General features: G+C 37.6%; 1 protein-coding gene across 19 annotated transcripts in view; it reads right to left on the reverse strand.

Moving 5' to 3' along the window:
* LOC143667661 (ATP-binding cassette sub-family A member 17-like) overlaps positions 1-17,205 on the reverse strand; it is a 234,298-nt gene that overhangs the window by 54,646 nt on the left and 162,447 nt on the right. For 14 of the 19 annotated variants that reach the window (XM_077142129.1, XM_077142118.1, XM_077142128.1 and 11 more), the window contains 6 exons: positions 13,518-13,680; positions 11,633-11,939; positions 6,324-6,597; positions 5,975-6,179; positions 5,258-5,477; positions 516-674 (listed from right to left, as the gene is read on the reverse strand). In XM_077142129.1, coding sequence (XP_076998244.1) covers positions 516-674; positions 5,258-5,477; positions 5,975-6,179; positions 6,324-6,597; positions 11,633-11,939; positions 13,518-13,680 — 1,328 coding nt within the window. The remainder of the gene's footprint in view (positions 1-515; positions 675-5,257; positions 5,478-5,974; positions 6,180-6,323; positions 6,598-11,632; positions 11,940-13,517; positions 13,681-17,205) is intronic. The other 5 variants (XM_077142126.1, XM_077142125.1, XM_077142134.1 and 2 more) reach the window with 3 other exon arrangements.

Here is a 17,205-nt window from a genome sequence, read left to right on the forward strand (position 1 = left end):
AAAAATTCCATAGTAATTGAGTAACACACACACAAACATATAAGACATGAAGAAAACAAATAGCTAGATGCAAGAAGTAAATTCTTTCTCATCAGTAATTACCTGAAATGTAAATGGATTAAACTTACCTATTACAAGGCAGGGATTGGAAGACTGGATCAAAAACCATGATCTAGCTATATGCTGCCTATAAGAAACTCACTTAAGATACAAGGACACAAATAGGCTGAAATCAAAAGATACAAAAAAGTATTCCATGCTGTTAGTAGCCAAAAGAAAGCCAGGGTGGCTATATTATTATCAAACAAATTAGACATTGCCCAAAAAGATTTACAAATGACAAAAAAGGACGTTGCTTATTGAGAAAAGATTCAATTCAGAAAGAAGATATGAAAATTATAGACATATTGCACCTAACAAAAGAGCCCTAAGATATACCAAGCAAAAATTGACAGAATCATGTGAACTATATCTTAATAAAAAAGATAATTAAAAATTCCATTTATAATACTCACAGACTTCATTGCATGCAGTCTCATTCAGACTGTTGGCATTACAAAACTTCTTTAATTCAAAGTTGTAATATAAGTTAGAGAAAGCCATCCCCAGGCAGTGGCCTGGAAGTACTAGGAATGTATCATCCAAGGACTCTGAGATTGCTGTGTAGCCTAGATCTGTGAGAAGTATAAAAAAAAATTAACTCTAACTTTTGAAAGAAAAGGATGCATACTTTATCATTTATCCTAACCCAATGTCCCAAGATGCTTCCATCTCTGGACCATCAAGCTCCAGGCCCCTAGAAACTTAGTTCTACTTCACTCCTTCTTTTCCCCAGTCCTCTCTAACATTCAATCTTCAAGCTACCTATATTCTTTTTTTTAGAAATGCTTCTTGAATCTATTACTGCCTTTTTATTTCAATTGTTTATGCAGAAGAATCAGAAAGAACATGATGTATTTGGGAAAATACATCTTGGCTGGAGTATGGGCTGCATAATGGAGGTGATAAATTTGAGGGCCAGAGGGAAGCGAGATTTACAAGTGAGCTGGAGATAGGCAGCACAGGGTCTAGTATGCCAGCGTTGGGGTTTGTGCACCATTTTACAGATAGATAAGTACATAGCCCCTGCCTATATAGTTTGTGGAGGCAAAACTGTCATTATTTGCAGAAATTATACATTACTATGTACTTGGAAAAGCCAAGAGCATTAACCAACATGCTTGTTAGAAATAAAAGAAAATTCAGTAAGTTGGCCTGAACTGGGACCTCTCAGAGACCAAAAGAGCCATTTTTAGATTTAAGCTATATTAAAAAATGAAGAAATGTCAAAGAGTGTTATAAATAAACTGCAATATATATTTAAAACTTTATTTCATATGAATAAACACAAAATGCCTTGAAAAATAAATGAACTCATAATTAATTTATAAAGTAATTAATTCATCGTACTGTGTGTGGTATGGTCCAATAGGACAATAGCTTATAAATGTAACTGAGCCCCCACAGACTCCACAAACTGCTTAATGCTTATCCCTGATAACTCCTTGTGTTACTAGTGATGACCTTCACAAACCTCAACATCTTCACCAACAAAGAAGAGAAGTAAAGCAAGGGGATTAGAGCTCTAATTGCAGACTACACAACAACTCATGCGATCAGGTCCAAAACGATCGGTAGTTCAGAGAGACAGTGCTTGGACATATGATTCACAGATACAATGGGGAGAGGCTGAACCAATTATCAAGAAAGAAACACTAGTATCAGGATTTGGATTTTGAGTAGCATAGCATTTAGATACCAATCTATAAAGTTACCAGAAGCTGAATTTGGATGAACCTAATTAGGTCTTCCAACCAACATTTCATGGGCAAGGCTCAGAAATCATGAAATAGAGCCAGAATCCACCCATCAGACATGAAACTTAGCTTGGGGAAGAACTCAAAAGCTGTGAAACTCTCAATTCTCACTGAGATTCAGAATCTAAAGTCTCAGATTCATGGCTCTGGGGATGAACATTTAGCTCTGCTGGGGGAGACTGAACTGCTAGGCAAATAGTTGTAAAGTTAGCCTAAAGGTAACGATGTAGATATGACACAGGGAAAGCAGGGGCTGACGGTGGCACTATATGTCACGCCCTTCTAATTTTCTCCCACTGGAATTCTTAATTTGGAAGCTGAGCTGGAGGAGGGAAAAACTACTAGGAAAATAGCTTTGCAGGCCCTGTTAGTGAAGTGGACAAACCAAACAAGACTCATAAACCCAACCTGGGAATTAATGTTAACCACAGGCTCCCTATAGACCCAGCTTCCTGCTAAGTGATCTACACACCCTAAAGAGGGGACTGATTGAAAACCATGAGGAGACATCCTCCTCCCTTCCATCCCCCGCTGGCCCCATATATGACTCCAGAGAGTTAACCAGAGCTGGAGAAGGTCTACATCTAAAACAGCACATCTAATTGAAGCTATTGGATGTGTGCAACCCCACTTCATTTTGAGTTTTGTTTTTTTCAGGTCTGAAAATTTTTATTTCTTTCCTAATTTCTTCTGTTCTCTCCTTCTGGGATGTCTATCAGCTAAATAGAGGATTTCCTGGATTATCCTTTATATTACCCGTCTTTCTGTCATATTTTCTATTTCTCCTACCTTTTTACTCAACTTTCTGGGAGGTTTATTTGACTTTATTTTCCAACCCTGTTGCTAACTTTAAATTTTGACACAGAACTTTTTCTTGATATTTTTCATTTTTCATAGTATTTCATTCAAAGTATGCAGTATTTTTTTTTTTTTTTTTTTTTTTTTTTTTACTTTTTGTCTTCTTATTTCCCACATTTTTCTCTATTCCTGTCTTTCATTTTTGTTGGTTTGCTTTGGTCTATCTTTCATGGTGCAGCATTCCTCAGATGATTGGTGATTTCTGACTGTCTATGCACACAAACAAATGAGGCACAATGAGGTTAATTTCTATCTTTGTGTTTGGGACAGGCTACATTTTAGGGCACCCACGCAGGGAGCAAGTTAGAATGGGTAGGTTACTTTCGGGAGTAGGTTTAACTCATCAAGAGGAGAGATCTCTGACTTCCAGAGTGCCTCCCTGCACATTTGTGCTTCCAGGTAGGGCAGTAGGATTAGGGACGGTAGGGGCAGCATAGATTGTTTTCAGTTCCTTGCTTCACTCCCTTTCTGTGAGGCATCTGCTGTCACTGAGTTCCAAGCCTCCAGGATTCTTTGGGGGTTAAGTTAGATCCCTGCTCAACCATTTCCCCCTCTGAATGCACTTTAGATGGTTCCTTGTTGTGGATTCATTTTCATTTCCATTGCTATCATTTTAATGGGATCCCAGGAAAAAGAGAGTTTAGCTCTTCATACTCTTGACAATCTGTCTACTGCCATGGCCACAAACATCCCAATGAGGCCCTGAGAGCATGTATGTATAGAGGCCAAGGTTTGACACACTGTAGTTGGGACTCTGACCCCCAAGCTCTACTGGTTTACTTTCTTGGGGAATAGACATGGAGCACATGAAGTCATCAGCCCCTTTCTCCAAGACTAGAGGTGGAGCTTCTTGCTTGGTCCCACACCTCCCTCCCCCTATGACTCACATGCTTTCTATTTAAGATTTTACGTTAGCAGTTATGTCCTATCCAGCCGAGGGAGGGCCTTGGCCCTTTTTATTTCTGCTTAGGAGGAGAAGAAAAGAAAAATAGCATGAAGTAATCTAAAAGGAAAGGGATCCAAGAACGGTCAGGGGAATCCAGGGAGAATGTCTAGAGGGTCAAAACATTCTAACTTCTTTATTCTAAAAGCCCCCTCTGGCATCAGAGCCCATTAGTGTCCTTGGACTGAACCTTTCTTTGTTAATGCTTGTCCGGCTAGGATGAGGTCTAGTCAGCAGACAGTTAAAGGAGGAGGAAGGCAGGAATCCTTAAATTCTCCCTAGAGTGTAGGGTAGCATTTCTCAAAGTGGATCCCTGGGCTACCTGTACCAGAATCACCTGGGATGTGCTTCAAAATTCCAGTCTTTAGGGCAGGCCATGGTGGCTCACTGGCAGAGTTCTCGCCTGTCATGCTTTAGACCTAGGTTTGATTCCTGGTGCTTCCCCATGCAAAAAGAAAAAAAAATTCCAGTCTTTAAATCTTGATGCACACTATAATTCAGAACCCATGGGTTAGAACTTCATTAGTCCATTCCTTTGCTGATCACCTTTCCTCTTCATGCTATGCTTTTTGTTTTATTTTGATCATAAAGTCAAAACTCTGTTGTTTTTTGATCCTCTCAGATAAAAATAATTTCTCCTCTGAAATTCCATAGGCTGTACATATGAAAAGTAGAAAGACTACCACAAAACTCTGAGACACTAATAAAATAAACTCAGAATAGAAGAGAACATATACATGGGAAAGTCCTGAAAGAGACAGAATGGCTCCCAAGATCAAGGCAGAGGAATTAAAAAAAAAGTCTACTTAAAAGAGGTGGTCCACATAAGAGCAAATGAAAAGAACATTACAGGGTTAAAATGTTAGCATGTTTATCCAGTCCTGACCCAGAGGTGGCAGCACACACACATGAAGATGTCAGTTTCCAGGTATACAAAGTGAATGATTGCTCACTCTTCAGCTTCATTTACTCTCATTATACACTCATCAAAGTAGCCTCCCCTCATCAACTCGCTTTAGATATTTATTCACTCATTACTTTTTAATTGAATTATAGTTTGAGTCAGTGAAATGCATAGATAACAATTTGATGAATTTAACAAATGTATACACCCATGTAACCAACACCCCTAGCAAGATACAGAACATTTCCACCACTCTAGAAAGTTCCCTAATGTCTTTCTCTAAGCAATCCTCTTCCCCAGTCTTGAGTCAACTGATGTTCTGGTCCTATAGCCACAGGCAGCTCTGCCTCTTCATGGACTTGCTATCGATTGGACTTGACATACAGTGTATGTCCTTGTATGTCTGACCTGTTCTGCTCTGCATCATGTTCTGGATAGTCATCACTGCTGCAAGGATCAGTTGTTTGTTTCATTTTTATTGCTAGCAGCAATCTATTGTATGTATATAGCCACTTTGTTTTTCATTTTCTTGGCAATGGATATTTGGGGGTATTTCCAGTTTGGGATTCTTAAGAATAAAGCTGCTCTGAATGTTCTTATACAAGCCTTTGGTAGTCACATCTTTTCATACGTACAGCCTCTTGGCTGTAGAGGAAAAACGGAATCTGTGAAGCATGTAGATGGGTCAGTGCTCACCTTTTTCACTTGTGACAGAGACAAGAATAATGGGGCCGATGCTCAGGAAGGTGAGCATTACGACGAGCTTCACACAAGCACTCCCAGGGTTGCCAAAGCAGAAGCTGACCAAGTAGATGAAGGGGATGATAGCCCAGCCATAGAGCATCAATATCAAGAAAACAGCGGCTAAGTTTTCATCTTGTATAAAAGCTTCTTCTCTGTAGTATAAAAACACCACCTTAGGAAAGGGAGGAAGGGAGGAGGAAGAATTGAGGAAAGTTACGAGGGTCAATCCTGAGAGCTGGAGAAAAGCTATGACAGTCTCAGTTTTAAAGATAAGCTGCCAACAACACTCTACAGCCAACTCCATTCATTCCTCTGTCCATGAAGAGACAAGCAAGCCCTAGGCTCTACTCTCAAGAAGCTCACCTGGAAATCAGTGAGATAAGGGGTGCAGATACTTTTACAAAACATAGGGGAGGGCAAAGAAGGAAATGATTAGTTCTACATGAAGTAACCCAGGGGACCTTCAAGTATTCGAATCAATCACAATAAAATACAGAGACTTTCAAGCAGGCCTCTCTTTCCCTAAAGACACAAGGGATGGAATTGTCTTTCACTGAGGGCAAAGGTTTCACACTACGGATCCCCAATCCAGGATGGGCTTTGGGTTCGGGGCAGTACAAGCCTCCCATGATGGGCAGGACCAGGATCTCAACACCGTCCAGCACTCACCAGCAGCAGCAGATTGGGAATGAGGAAGGAAATGAGATCCCAGAGCAGAGCGGAGAGCCAGAAAGTAGCCACAGAAACGCCACTGACAAACTGGATGTGCTTGACCTTGGTGGATCTCTCCTTGACTGTCAAAATGGAAAAAGAACTAGACAGGAAAGCCATTCCAAAAAGCAAATTGATAACAAGGTAATGCCCTTTGGGGCCCCTGTAAGAGATAGGACATGAAGAGAGAGATAGTAGTTTAAATAAAGCTGCTAATAACAACCATCTGCTAAAACAACAACTCATAATTAAAAGAGCACTGCAGATGTGAAAGCTTTAACCTGGAAAGAAGGGAGGTCACACATACTGATACGAGATACTCTCAGAGGTGTCCTGGGAAGACAGAGGTTGAGGGTGATTCCATACTGTAATGGAAGCATCAGCGCCTGAAAGCAACTTGAGTAGAAAATTGTCCACCAGAGTCAGAGCCAAGGCGGGGGAATGGTACGCCTGGTTGTTGAACAGAGCTGTCACTATGGTGTGGTTTTTCACATCTTCAAAAGTAACTGCCACGATGTATTGGGCATCAAAGCTCTCGGGTTCCTCTTCTGCCTTTTTCAATAGGAAATCATCTAAGGAACCTAGAATAGAGCAGAATATCCAAAAGGGTATAAGCAGTGGGACTACAGAGAGAGACTCACCCCCGGCCTGGTGGGGATGGGAGGAATCACCATCGTCCTCCACGACCTCTAGCTCCTCTTGGGCCTCTCATATCCTTGACACACCCCGTCAACCTGCTAAATCCAGTCAAGCACCAGATCTAGTCTACTTACCTTTTCTATTCTATCTACTCGTCTCCTTTTCCACTGCCACTCCCCAGTGCAGGCCCATCATCATAGCCCCCACTGAAGCTTCTTGCCATTGATCATGTACCTCCAGGCTCTGTTTGAAAGGACAGCTCTGATGATGTTATACCCCACCAAGCAACTTCAGAAGACTCCCCTCTGACCTCAGGATAAAGCCCCAACTCCTGAACAAAACCAACAAATTCCATTTGTGTGCCCTACTGTCAGTTTCAACTCTTGCTTCTCCTCCCATACTTTCAGTTCCAGCAGTGCCTAAGGCCTGACTGTTCCCCAAACCTTACAACTGTTTACCTTCCTCTTCTGTTGGTCAATTCCTACTTACACCTCAGGCCTTCACCTGGATAGCTCTTACTCCAACTGTCACAGACCTCAGATCACAGCTATTTCTTCTTTTTATGGTGTACATCTGTCACTTATTCATAGAACCTCTAACCTTTAAGCTCCTGGAGGACTGGTACTATTATGTTCATCACTGTATTTATTTCCAGCACATGGTATCATATGAAACGCATGACCTCCCTAGAATCCTGGAATTTCTAGTACTAGAAGGGACCTTTAATCATAACAGCATCAATAGTTTCATTTATTGATCACTCATTAATGACAACTGTGCAGGTTTTGATAAGAGCTACCTCACTTAATCCTCCTAACAACCCCGTGATATAAGGTTTATTACTGTTCCAATTTTGCATATGTTGGCATTATCTGGCTTAGGTATCAGAGTAATGCAGGTAATGCTCACACGAATTAGGAAGTAATTCTTTCCTTTTTTGGGGGGAGGGGTACAGTTTGAGAAGGAATGATGATAAATCTTTAAATATTTGGTAGAATTCAGCAGTAAAACCATCTGATTTTGGACTTTTCTTTGTTGGGAAGTTTTAAATTACTGATTCAATCTTTTTACTTGTTATAGGTCTGCTGAGATTTTCTGTTTCTTCTTGTATCAGATTAAGCAAGTTTTATTTCAAGGAATTTGTCCATTTCATTCAAGTTTTCTAATTTGTTGGCATATAATAGTTCATAGTACCTTTATAATCCTTTTTATTTCTGCAAGGTAGATAGTTATGTCCCCCACTATCATCCTGACTTTAGTTATTTTACTTATTTGTGCCCTTTCTCTTTTTCCTTGTGAGTTTGGCTAAACATTTGCCAATTTTATTGATCTTTTCAAAAAACCAACCTCTGGTTTTGTTGCTGTGTCTATTTTTTCTATTTTTTATTTCATTTATCTTTGGTGTAATCTTTACTATTTTCTTCCTTCTATTAATTTTGGGTTTACTGTGTTCTTCTTGTTCTAATTTCTTTAGGTGTGGTTACACTATAGATTTGTGACCTACCCTTCTTCTTTTTAATGTAGGCATTTAGAGCTGTAAATTTCCCTCTGAGCATTGCCTTCACTGCATCCCATAAGTTTTGGTATGCTGCATTTTTGTTTTCATTTGTCTCAAGATATTTCCTATTTTCCCTTATGATTTCTTCTTTGACATATCGGTTGTTTAATAATGTGTTTTAAAATTTTCCATTTATTTGTAAATTTTCCAATTTGATTTCTAGCTTTATTCCATCATGGTGTATGAAGAGACTGTGTATGATTTCAACATTTTAAAATTTCTTTAGATTTGAGTTATGGCCTATTCTAGAAAATGCTCCATGTACATTTAAGAAGAATGTGTATTCTGCTGTCATTGGGTGGAATGTTCTATATAAGTTTTTTAGGACTAATTGGTTAATACTGTTGTTCAGGTTCTGTGATCTTCTGCCTAAATGTTCTATCAATTATTGAAAGCGGTGTATTGATGCTTTTAACTATATCGTAGAACTATCTATTTCTCCTTTCAATCCTGCCAATTTTTGCTTCATATATTTTGGGGTTCTGTTGTGAGGTGAATATATGTTTATAATCATTATATTTTCGTGCTGGATGGAAACTTTTATCAAATATAACATCTTTCTTTGTATCATAACCTTTTTTGATTTCAACTCTATCTTGCCTTTCTATATAACCACTCTAGTTCTCTTCTGATTATTGACTGCATGGAATATCCCTTTCCATTTTTTTTTTTACTTTCAACCTCTTTGTGTCTTTGTAGCTAGAGTGAATCTCTTGTAGGTACTATATAATTAGTCATGATTTTCACCCAATCTGACAATCTCTTCCTTTTAATAGAAGGGTTTAATCCATTGACATTTAAGGTTATAACTGAGAAGGAAGCATTTCTTTCTGCTATTTAGATATTTGTTTTCTGCATGCCTTTTGTTCCTCAGTTACTGCCTTTTTTGTGTTTGTTTTTCTGTAGTATACCATTTTGATTTGCTTTTTCTTTCCTTTTCTATTTTTTAGTTATTTTCTTAGTGGACACCTTTGTAATTACAACAAATATTCTGAACTAATAAAAACCTAGTTCAACTAGTACCAACCTATATCCAGTAGTATACAAATTCTTATTCCTATATATCTCCATCCCTCCTCCTTTATATTGTTATTATCTCAGATTATACCTTTATATAATGAATGCCCATTAATATATACTTTAAATGCTATTTTATACATTTGCTTATTAAGTCATAATAATGGGGGAAAAGCAATTACAAACCTAAAGTACAACAATACAGTATCTTATATTTACCTATGAAATTGTCATTATCAATGATCTTTATTTCTTGTTATGGCTTTGAGTTACAGTAGAGTGTCCTTTTATTTCAACCTAAAGGACTCCTTTTAGCATCTATTGTTGGGAATGTCTTCTGGTAATGAACTCTTTCAACTTTTGTTTATCTGTAAATGTCTTAACTTCTCCATTTCTCTGCAAGATAATTTTGCTGGATATAGAATTTTTGGTTGAGCTTTTCTTTTTTTTTCAGGAACTTTAAATATGCCATCTCATTGTTTTCTAGCCTCCATAGTTTTTGTTGAGAAATTCCCTATTAATCTTATCAGGTAATCCCTTGTATGTGACAAATCATTTCTCTCTTGCTGCTTTCAAAATCCTCGTTGTCTTTGGATGTGACAATTTCATTCTAATATGTCTTGGCATAGATATCTTAGAGGCTATCCTGTTTGAAGTTCTTTGAGATTCCTGCATGTGCATATTCATGTCTTTCATCAGATTTGGGAAGGTTTTGGCCACTATTTCTTCAGATATTTTTTCTGACTCTCTCTCTCTCTTTTGTCTTCTGGGACTCCAACATTGCATATGTTGTTTTTATTGATGGTGTCCCACAGGTCCCTCAGGCTCTGTTCATTTCTTCCTTTCTGCTCTTCACACTGGGTAATAGTTCTTTGTATATGGCTTCCTTTGACTCAGTGAATTTATTTAACATAGTTGATTTAACATCTTTGACTAATAATTCCAATATATTGAGCTTCCTTAGGGATGTTTTCTGGCAAATTCTTTTTTTACTGTGAATGGTTTATACTTCCTCATTCTTTGTGTGTTTTAATTTTTTTTGTTGTTGTTGAGAACTGGTCATTCTGAGTATTATGTTGTCATTTCTATGAAATCAAGCTCTCCCACTCCTCTGGGATTGCTTTTATATTTTTGCGGTGGTTGCTGAGGGCTGTTAACCATCAAATTGTGACTTTTCCAAATCATTTCTGCTTCCAAATGAGAATGTAAAGGGAAAAGACTCCTCTGCCGCTTCTCCCTGTGAGGATGTTGGAACAGTGCCTGATCTCAGAGTTGGTCCTTCAAATGATTGGAAGTAGTTGATCAAAAAACAGACCACACCCTCCAGATTTTTGAAGACTAGGTCTTTATATTACACCTTGGCACCAGAAACCTGCACCTGACTCCTAGACTGCAGTTCCCATTGCTGCTGGTGGCATATTTGGAGGATGGGGGATGGTAACCACTACATGGAGGGTGGAATTCACCAGCATGTATCACAACTTACCAGCTTCTCACTCCAACCCTTCCCTGGGATGTGCAATGTTGCCCTAGAGTCCCAAGTTTCAAAATAGCTGCTCTACACAGTTCCTGCTAGTTCAATAGTTGTTTTGGTGGAGGGACTTTTTTCTGAACTTCCTATTCCACCATCTCCCAACAATCCTCCCTTACTTAATTCTTTTAAAAATATAATTACTTAAAATTGTAATTTTTGATAAAAATAATACTTGAATATAATTTTAAAAATTAAGTAGTTACACCCCAAGGCTCACCATCACCACTGCCTGCTCACCAGTGCCAACCACCTTCAATTCTTTTAGCAACTGTTTCTCCATATTTCTAGATAATGTTTTAACTGCTTGCTCTAATTTTCAGTTGTAGATATTATCTATTCCCATTCTGTTATGAAAGTAAAGATTTCATGGTCTTAAAACCTTTGCCCACCTGTATATTCTTCTCCTCCCCCTTTTTTCCACTAGAGTTATATACTAGTCTTGACATCACTATGACTAAATGAAAGTTATTCATAGCTGACCATGAAGTAATTATGATTTTGCACAACTTTTCCCTCTGTAGGTAATAATTTCCTTTTTCTGATTTACTAGCTTTCTATATGTCTATCACTAGTACATTCATAAATGTACATAGAGATTTGAGTAAATCTCTCAAATTAAAACACATCAAGTTTATGTTATCAGTTTTATTTACAGACATGCTTAATCCTAGAAAGACATGCACTTAGTCTCATTTCTGTGAACACTCCCATTCCTGTCATTTTAGAGTTTGAGAAATGCTTTTCTGAGAGTCAGAGGACTCAATCTGACTTTAGACAGTACCTTGTGGCCCAAAAGGGCAGCTTCACTAAAAGGATAAAAAATGGGCATGCTTCATGCTGCAGTTCTCCTCCTACACCTAGTACTTACCCACAACCTCCAGAGGAATCTGTCCATCATTAACAACCATATTTATAAAGTGTGCTGAAAGTTGTGGACCCAGCCTGGAATTCTGAGAAACAAAGAATGGAACAATGCTTTGACCATGTTGTCTTAGAGTCAGCTCCAATGGGGCAGATTCCACACTCTTAGCTGTGAGGTTGAATGCTGTGAGGTTGAATATAATGATCACCAGAGGCACCAGGATCTGTAATGACAGTATCAACATCCAGTTGCGCCAAGAATATGTAACCCTCTTCAGAAACATGGCGTAGAATTGTTGGCAGAGAAGAGAGAACTGCAATAAAAAGAAGAGATAGAGCATTAATATGTTCAAAGATATAAGCTTGTAGGTAGTTAGGTAACTCCCTGGCAAATGTCAAATTGTATTTCCTCATATTATCTCTAACTAATAGAACTTTTACATTATATTGAAAATTTGCTTCAAGTTAACATTATTTGAACTTATGAATTTACTGAAGTTTAATGGCAGAAAGAATAGACACAGATTGAAATGTATCTGTCAGAGTAGTTAAACAGATACCAAATGTAAACAAGATTTAATTTTTTCACCTACCAGATTAGAATAAATTTAGATTTGATGAGGATGTGGGAGAAATGTCACTGTTGGTGGGTTTTAATTTGGGATAGACTTTTTAGAAAACAAATGAACAGAATGAAATATGTACACAGTCTCTAACCTAGACGTTCCACTTCCAGTACTGTAGTCTACAGGTATCCTATAGAAGTGTACAAGACCCATGCATGACATGATCCCTACAGCACTGAGCGTGAAGAACAAAGCATGAAATCATGAGCTAAAATCCCAAGATCTAGAGTTTGACCTGGTGGGGTAGGAGATCCTTGAGAGTAAAGTCACCTTGGTCTTACTGAGTTTCTCTGGGGAGCTGCATGCTGAGCTGAGGGTAGACAAGGGCCCCTTCAAGCCTTGTGTGCTACTGTTCCTTATACACAACTCTTCCCTGGGAGCCCTTGTGGGAGAAGTCACTATGGTCAGGTTTGTGCCAGGCATGGCTAAGCTCCTGGTCAAAATACAGCAAATGCCTTCAAGTTGCTACCAAACAGCCTCAGGGTTTTCACATTCCACATAATGTAGGCTACATTTTACCTCAAGCATTCATCTAAAGGTACGGCTATTGACTTGTCTGAGGTACACACAGAGAAACACCTCCTGAAAAGACTTGTGAACTGTCTCTAACAGCAAAATTTGGTCAAGTGGAGCCTGCTAACCCTTTGCTGGAGGTTGGGAGAAGAAGTTCCTCCACAGGACAAAATGTTGGCCTAGACAACTTCCAATTGGAGGTTCTATGGATGACTGTTTCCCATTTAATATATGTGATTAACAGTTATGCAACAATGACATTAATATCTTCACTATCCATGAAAACTAGTTTCATTATTTTACATTAATACCTTGTGGATAGCTAAATCAAGACTACTTTATAAAATGCCCATAAATGTTCTATCTTCAACATTAAAATAATATTACAGGTTGTCCATATGTTTCATAAGGACACATTTAAAAATTTTTACATTCTGGACAATACAATACATAATCAGTTTCACAGTGAAAGATTATATATCCTTTTTGGTAATGAGTTTAGGGCCTTTATTCTTTCTTCTTACTGGTGTCAAGAGTGGCCATTTTGCCTTCAAACCACCACAATTTGCCTTCAAACTAAAGCAGAGCATGATATTGACTAACCTCAGCACAACCAGTCATTTATACCTAAAACCTGAACATTTTTCTTAAGTCTCTGTGAGAGACTGATATATATTTACTGACAGAATAATAGTATGATTACAAGAATTAAACCAAGATCTATCTTGTATGCATTTCGAATAAATTACTCACTCCAGTGTTTGGTTTGATTGGCAGGCCAGTCTGTACTGAGAAAATCCTTGAATGAAAACGTTTAATTCTGTCCACCGGAACTCTGTCAACCAAGGAGTGGGAATGCAGAGAGGGAAGCTTGACAGTTTGAAGATCTGTACTGGAATCTACCAACTTATTAACCCTAAACCAAACAAGAACAAAACCAAATACAAATTCTCAAAAATACAAAGCATTTCATTTTGCTTGGATGTAAACAGTGATAGTAATGTCACGTAAAATTTGAAAGAAACTGGAAGATAGGGCAAGGATAATGAGGGAAAAAGAAACCACACATAGAATAGTATATACTGGCCAGCAAGGTCTTAAACAGGCACTGAACAAGTACTGAATTAATTAAACAAGAGTTTTTACAAACAACTGAAACAACGTTAGCATGAATAGATTTCATTACTTCCCTTAATAAATATTATATGTAAATTAAAACAAAATGATATGTCATTTAATATTTATTTTATGAGCACAACTGAAAATTATAAAACACAGCACTGTTCAGATCTTGGGCAGGGGCTGGAAAATTATGGCCAGAGTGTCAAATCCAGCCTGAGGCCTGCTTTTGCATGGTCTGAGATCAGAATGATTTTATATTTTAAAAATTGCTACACATTATATATGTACTATATATATTCTTGCTTCCACTAAGCCTGCATAGCCTAAAATATTTATGAACTGGCCTTTTAAGAAAAAGTTTGCCCGTCTTTGCTCTAGCCAAAAAGATGTACTCATTGTTGGGAGGAAACTGACAACATATAAAGAAGCATATGCCATTCATAGCCATTGAAACAGTTGTTCCACTCCTGGGAAATTTCTTATATTAACAATCCAGTAGGCTGGCTCATTTACTCTTTAGCACAGTTCCAAAAAAGATAGTGTATTTGTCATCTATTGCTGAGAAACAAATTATCCCCAAATTTAGTTGGTTAAGGCAACAATAAACATTTATGATCTTACAGTTTCTGTGGGGAAAGAATTTGGGAGTATGCCTCAGAGTCTCTCATGAGGCTGAGGTCCAGCTATAAGAAGACATCTAAAGGCTGAAGTGGGCTGGAGGAGCCACTTCCAAGATGGCGCACTCACTTGGCTGCTGTTAGGAGGCAGTGGTGTGCTAGCTTGTTTAACTAAGAAGTCTCTGAGTATAGTTCTAACAAGCGTGTTAGTTGGTGTTTACATTAACTTTAACAATTAAGATAAATGTGAAACAATGAAAATGTGTGTCAGAACTCATTTGTGAATGAACTTCACTCATGTAAATTACATTTCTGTTAAACTGGAGAATAGTTTTTGAAGACTAGAAAAATAGTTTCTCAATTTCTCATGCTAGTCATAGTAAACAGCTCCAGATATGACATATTTTTAAACTTAATCTGCATTATTAATATTTTCTTCAACACTTTCTTTAATTTAGATAATAAATAGAACAATAAATTAAACTCTAATTTGTGTTTTAAAATTTCCATGGTATTCCCACTATAGCTGACTTGTTTCTTTATTTTTTTGAATGAAATTTTATTGAGATATATTTCCACACAATTTAATCCATCCAAATTATACAATCAATAGGTCACTGTATCATCATATAATTCACAGTATCATCATATAGTTGTGCATTCATCATCATCAATTTTAGAATATTTTCATAACTCAAAAATAAAACAATAAATTGAAAAGGACAATCCCAAATTCCATATCCATTAGTCCCTACTGGCTATTTTTTTTTTATTAATTAATGGAAAAAAGAAATTAACCCAACATTTAGAAATCATACCATTCTACATATGCAATCAGTAATACTTAACATCATCACATAGATGCATGATCATCGTTTCTTAGTACATTTGCATCGGTTTAGAAGAACTAGCTACACAACCGAAAAAGATATAGAATGTTAATATAGAGAAAAAAAATAAAAGTAATAATAGTAAGAACAAAACAAAACAAAACAAAAACCTATAGCTCGGATGCAGCTTCATTCAGTGTTTTAACATGATTACTTTACAATTAGGTATTATTGTGCTGTCCATTTTTGAGTTTTTGTATCTAGTCCTGTTGCACAGTCTGTATCCCATCAGCTCCAATTACCCATTATCTTACTCTGTTTCTAACTCCTGCTGAACTCAGTTACCAATGACATATTCCAAGTTTATTCTCTAATGTCGATTCACATCATTGGGACCATACAGTATTTCTCTTTTAGTTTTTGGCTAGACTCACTCAGCATAATGTTCTCTAGGTCCATCCATGTTATTACATGCTTCATAATTTTATCCTGTCTTAAAGCTGCATAATATTCCATCGTATGTATATACCACAGTTTGTTTAGCCACTCGTCTGTTGATGGACATTTTGGCTGTTTCCATCTCTTTGCAATTGTAAATAACGCTGCTATAAACATTGGTGTGCAAATGTCCGTTTGAGTTTTTGCCCTTAATTCCTTTGAGTAGATTCCCAGCAATGGTATTGCTGGGTCGTATGGCAATTCTATATTCAGCTTTTTGAGGAGCCGCCAAACTGCCTTCCACAGTGGTTGCACCATTTGACATTCCCACCAACAGTGGATAAGTGTGCCCCTTTCACCGCATCCTCTCCAGCACTTGTCATTTTCTGTTTTGTTGATAATGGCCATTCTGGTGGGTGTGAGATGATATCTCATTGTGGTTTTGATTTGCATTTCTCTAATGGCCAGGGACATTGAGCATCTCTTCATGTGCCTTTTGGCCATTTGTATTTCCTCTTCTGAGAGGTGTCTATTCAAGTCTTTTTCCCATTTTGTAATTGGGTTGGCTGTCTTTTTGTTGTTGAGTTGAACAATCTCTTTATAAATTCTGGATACTAGACCTTTATCTGATATGTCGTTTCCAAATATTGTTTCCCATTGTGTAGGCTGTCTTTCTACTTTCTTGATGAAGTTCTTTGATGCACAAAAGTGTTTAATTTTGAGGAGTTCCCATTTATTTATTTCCTTCTTCAGTGCTCTTGCTTTAGGTTTAAGGTCCATAAAACTGCCTCCAATTGTAAGATTCATAAGATATCTCCCTACATTTTCCTCTAACTGATTTATGGTCTTAGACCTAATGTTTAGATCTTTGATCCATTTTGAGTTAACTTTTGTGTAGGGTGTGAGATATGGGTCTTCTTTCATTCTTTTGCATATGGATATCCAGTTCTCTAGGCACCATTTATTGAAGAGACTGTTCTGTCCCAGGTGAGTTGGCTTGACTGCCTTATCAAAGATCAAATGTCCATAGATGAGAGGGTCTATATCTGAGCACTCTATTCGATTCCATTGGTCGATATATCTATCTTTATGCCAATACCATGCTGTTTTGACCACTGTGGCTTCATAATATGCCTTAAAGTCAGGCAGTGCAAGACCTCCAGCTTCATTTTTTTTTCCTCAAGATGTTTTTAGCAATTCGGGGCACCTTGCCCTTCCAGATAAATTTGCTTATTGGTTTTTCTATTTCTGAAAAATAAGTTGTTGGGATTTTGATTGGTATTGCATTGAATCTGTAAATCAATTTAGGTAGGATTGACATCTTAACTATATTTAGTCTTCCAATCCATGAACACGGTATGCCCTTCCATCTATTTAGGTCTTCTGTGATTTCTTTTAGCAGTTTTTTGTAGTTTTCTTTATATAGGTTTTTTG

Source organism: Tamandua tetradactyla, chromosome 23 (genome assembly GCF_023851605.1).
Source record: "Tamandua tetradactyla isolate mTamTet1 chromosome 23, mTamTet1.pri, whole genome shotgun sequence".
In the NCBI taxonomy this organism is placed as follows: domain Eukaryota; kingdom Metazoa; phylum Chordata; class Mammalia; order Pilosa; family Myrmecophagidae; genus Tamandua; species Tamandua tetradactyla.